The sequence below is a fragment of the Nicotiana sylvestris genome, chromosome 4, assembly GCF_000393655.2.
Source record: "Nicotiana sylvestris chromosome 4, ASM39365v2, whole genome shotgun sequence".
Lineage (NCBI taxonomy): Eukaryota > Viridiplantae > Streptophyta > Magnoliopsida > Solanales > Solanaceae > Nicotiana > Nicotiana sylvestris.
In genome coordinates this window covers 89,804,468-89,809,559 of record NC_091060.1, presented here as the reverse complement: position 1 = coordinate 89,809,559, position 5,092 = coordinate 89,804,468, and the positions used below count along the sequence as shown (strand labels likewise).

The following is a 5,092-nucleotide window of genomic DNA, read 5'->3' as shown; positions in this document are numbered from 1 at the left end:
AAGATATGATCGTTCAAGTTTAAATGGTTATATGAAGAGGTACCAGCGTAATGAATCGAGACAGTAAAAAGGAAAGATTCATGAATCATCAATTAATGAGCATGAATGATCTCAAACGTTATAGAATCTTCATGAGCAGTTACGATTACTAATTATAACGTCTCATTAATATCATTAATGCTCATAACGATTTGGTCATAAAAGGGAAAAGACGTTGTACTTATAGATTCCTATAAAAGGGAAAGAGATATCATTTGTACAGACACATTCTGATTATTATTGGAATACAATTACTTTCTTTTGCTTACTATTGGCTATTTCTGCTATCTCATATTCTAATTTTCTTTCTTATCATTGAGTAAATATAAAATTTCTTGATTATCAGTAGCTCGAGTACTTCTTAAAATAAGCTTTGACTTAATTACATAATTTTCGGTTAAACAATACTGCTTAGCATATTTACAAATTCAATTGAAAGAAAACAGAAGAACAGACATCGATCGTTTCCCCAACCCATACTAATGACCCAAACAAGAAGCCAAAAAAAAAAGGAGAGAAGAAAAATAGATTATTTTCTTGGTGCTAATTCTCTTTACCCTTAAGTTATCAAATTATTGTTCATTAGTTAAGGTGAGAGGATTCCCATTATATTAATTTTTGCCTTCAGCAAATTACTATAAAAACTTGTACACGCTTTTGAAAATTAAGATCCTTAGCTTCTCATATACCAACGACAGTAGGCATCAATTACTATATATTTTACAAGTAATTAAATGATAAACAAATGCAATATTTGTTTAGTTTCCATATTTCTTTTTCAAGGCACTCCTTTAATTACTCATCCATTCAAATGGATCTTCTCATTTTTCAGACGGTTTTTAGGACTCCCTCTATCTCAAATTATCTATCGAGATTTTTTTAAAAAAAATTGTCTCAAATTATTTTCATTTTGGAAATTTAAGATAAAATTAATTATATTTTTTTCATTTACCCTTAATGGTAATTATTCTTGAATATGGAGATAGCACATCGAGTAAATATTCAATAAAGAGAGATTATATCTTATAACATAAATAAGAGTAAAATAGTCCAAAATTCCTCATAATTAATATTTTTTAAGGGTATGTAAAAGAAAAACACGACAAATAATTTGAGACGGAGAGAATACCTTCTTTTTGACCTTTTGTAAATAAATATTAAAATATCCTCAACATTTCCTAGGTTAATTTCTCTCTCTCCCTAATAATTTCAAAAAGTTATCATTGTGATACTCAAATATATTGGTCTTAGCACAATTTGAGCATTGCATGTTGTATGCCTGGATCCTCCTGGGTGCCATTTTTCCTTTGCTTTTGGATACCTTTTTGCAACTTTAGTCCATTGCTGGAACATGATTTTTTGTACCTCTTGTCTGTTCCCATGATGATAAACTATGATAACTAACATTTTCAGAAATATTGGATTGAATTAGATATATTTTCAATATTGAGCTACAAAACTCGTTGAATATTTTGCCCTATTTGGTTGGTAATAAAAGTGGGTCACATGCACAGTTTTTCTCTTGTCTTCTCTAGATTAAGCTCTTTGGAAATGACCTACTGAAAATGCTACACATAAAACTCCCCCACTCCTCCCCAAGTTGAGGGGTGGGAGGTTTGATTTGGACCCTTACCCTATTGTTAATATCGAAATAGATAATACAAAGGACGGGAACATAAAACCAAAACCTCCGATAAAACACCAAAGTTGATGATCTAAGTTAAGTTATTGATTCTTATACGTTGATTGGAAGTGCACAATGGTCTTTGCATACTATCAAAGTATGAATTGGTTCTTGAATTATATCTCTTAATATGATGTATTGTGTTTAATTAATTCTCTACTATTCTCTATTTTTATAGGCTAAAAGATCCTGACATGCTTCTTGAACACATGTGAAGGTTAGTTAACTATAGTCAGAAGTACACAAGAATTAACTTGTACACCTATCCGTGATCGAAAAACTTAACTTGTTCTAAGCTGAACTGAGTCCTCCTATCCATGTCCGATTCTTCACTAGAAGCATTAATCATACAAGGAGAATTCAACTTAATTTACTGTATTGGTTATCATTTACATAGTTTAGTTATAAAACTTTGGAGCGACACAATGATTGACACTACTAATCATGATTGAATATTAACTTCACTCGATTTATCAATTTCTCATACAAGTGAATTAATTTCACTCTTTGTGATTTCAGTAGTAAATGTCAAGTTTCATAGTTTTTTCTTTTTGAAATTAGTCATACATGTGAATAGAACATTAATTTAAGTTAAAAGCTAGCTGCTCTGATTTCTGTAACTGAAATCGTGCAAAGTTGAGGCATCCACATTTGTTTTTCAAAGTTCCAGTACTGTCTAAAAAGATAGAAAGTAAAAGGAGACTTTTCTCTTTGAATTATTGCATCAGAAATAGTATAGCTGCCATAATAGTTTATTCCTTTGCTTAGCTTGCAGCCTCTATCGAACAAAAAAAGTGTACCAACTCAGGTCAATTTGAGCCGACAACATGACAAAACCAAATCAAAATGCATATATACTCTAGCTTTTTTACTTTACTTTGGTAGGTTTTAAGTGAGACTTTTACCTTCATTTATGAAAATCTTGAAAAGGGTAATTGTCTAAATGAAAGCTATATAAAGGGGTCGTAGTGAAGCTTAAGAAGACAACAACTTTTCTCATTTGTTTCAAAGATGGGGAAAATGGCTTCTCTATTTGCCACTCTTTTTGTAGTTTTAGTGTCACTTAGCTTAGCTTCTGAAAGCTCAGCAAATTATCAATACTCATCTCCACCACCACCTAAGAAACCATACCTCTACAAGTCTCCTCCTCCACCAGTGCATGTCTATCCATCACCACCCCACCACCCTGTATATAAGTCTCCACCGCCACCTAAGAAGCCATACCACCCTTCACCAACACCATATCATCCTGCACCCGTTTATAAATCTCCACCACCACCAACTCCAGTTTACAAGTCACCACCACCACCCAAGAAGCCACACTATCCTCCACACACCCCGGTTTACAAGTCGCCACCACCACCAACTCCCGTTTACAAGTCACCACCACCACCCAAGAAGCCATACTACCCTCCACACACCCCAGTTTACAAGTCACCACCACCACCCAAGAAGCCATACTATCCTCCACACACTCCAGTTTACAAGTCGCCACCACCACCAACTCCGGTTTACAAGTCACCGCCGCCACCCAAGAAACCATACTACCCTCCACACACCCCTGTTTACAAATCTCCACCACCACCGACTCCAGTTTACAAGTCGCCACCACCACCCAAGAAGCCATACTACCCTCCACACACCCCGGTTTATAAGTCTCCACCACCACCAACTCCAGTTTACAAGTCGCCACCACCACCCAAGAAGCCATACTACCCTCCACACACCCCGGTTTACAAGTCACCACCACCACCAACTCCAGTTTACAAGTCACCACCACCACCCAAGAAGCCATACTACCCTCCACACACACCAGTTTACAAGTCGCCACCACCACCAGCTCCCGTTTACAAGTCACCACCACCACCCAAGAAGCCATACCACCCTTCACCAACACCGTATCATCCTGCACCAGTTTACAAGTCACCACCGCCACCAGTGAAGCCATACCATCCTTCACCAACACCATACCATCCTGCACCAGTTTATATGTCTCCACCACCACCAACTCCTGTTTACAAGTCACCTCCACCACCAACTCCAGTCTACAAGTCTCCAGCACCACACCACCTCTATCTTTACGCTTCTCCTCCTCCTCCCTACCACTACTAAGAAGTAACATCACGAAGTTGAAGGTAATTAAGCCAAATTAATTAAGACATTTTCCAAATGATATGTCAAGAATGCAAAGCAAATTGCATATATAACTGTGTTCATGCAAAACATTAATATAATATAAAGAACTGCGCTCTCTGCTTCTTGTTTTCTTAGCTTCATTTATCAGTTATTAGCTGTTCAGAATTTTCAGTTTCTTTTGATATTACTAAGAACCTAAGCACACAATGTATATTCTTATGCAGGAAAAGCATAATGTTGAGCTAAAAGAAAAGGCTTTTCCCAATTTCGAGAGGCAATGAGAAAAGAAGAAGAAAAAAAAGAGTAAATAATAAGCCCCACAGGAGGCGAAGTTCTTTTGTAGCTTCATGTTGTCTAAGCTATTGATATTGTTTGTACCCTATATTTTATTTCTCTGTCTTTGTGTACGTATGTTTTGCTCAGTTTCGATCTCCTTGCAAAATGCAGAGATTATGAGATGAATAAAGTGAGTTATATGATTATATATTTTCTCCTCTCTCTAGCTAGCCTTTTGTTTTCTCTTTTTTTAATTTAATTTTCTTTATATCAAACCATTTTAGGAGAGGGCCAGTAAAACACGAAGATTAGAAGAAACATTTTTTTTTTATGACTATATATTTTCAAATTGATCATATCGCCAGACCTAGCAAATTAAAGTACTCCTTCGGCTTCATCTGGCAGTGTACGGAGAATGGATGACTTAATAGTATTCAGTATGAATTTGGACATAAAATCTTCAAAAGTGTTAGTGAATTTAACTATTTAAAATTTAACACCCGCGCGATATTCGGTCAACATTAAAAAATATTAATTAAATTAAATTGTGATCGGACTTGTTTGAACAAATTATATCGTATTGCTTTAATAAATTTCTTATTTGTCTATGTGATATACCCACTAATAAAATTGCTATTAAATTAAAGGGACTTATATAGTTATTGAATAACCTTTTTGTTCTATATTTTTCTTTATTCTATTACCCAATGTTTAGTATTTTTATATTGTTAACAAAATTTTTTATTAGCATATTGTTTAATATTTTTTTTGCTCGCTTTCTTTTTGTAATATATATATATATATAATTAATCTTAAAATATTTTTTTATTTTAAATTTTATTCTGTTGTTGTCAATAATATTATCTGAATTTTTATGAATAAAATTTCTCTTAAATTAAAGGGACTTATATAATCATCGAGTAACTTTTTTTTTGTATTTTTTATTATATTATCCAA

General features: G+C 34.2%; 1 protein-coding gene across 1 annotated transcript; it reads left to right on the top strand.

Annotated features, from left to right (window-relative positions):
- The first annotated feature begins 2,642 nt into the window (after window positions 1-2,642).
- On the top strand, window positions 2,643-4,345 carry LOC104211712 (extensin-3-like). Its single transcript, XM_070172073.1, has 2 exons — window positions 2,643-3,858; window positions 4,084-4,345. The coding sequence occupies exon 1, from the start codon at window positions 2,735-2,737 to the stop codon at window positions 3,833-3,835; it is 1,101 nt and encodes a 366-aa protein (XP_070028174.1). The 5' UTR covers window positions 2,643-2,734; the 3' UTR covers window positions 3,836-3,858; window positions 4,084-4,345.
- The last annotated feature ends 747 nt before the right edge of the window (window positions 4,346-5,092 follow it).

Bases quoted from the DNA above. Each gene is read 5' to 3' on its own strand.
- LOC104211712 (XM_070172073.1), top strand. From the start codon at position 2,735: ATGGGGAAAATGGCTTCTCTATTTGCCACTCTTTTTGTAGTTTTAGTG.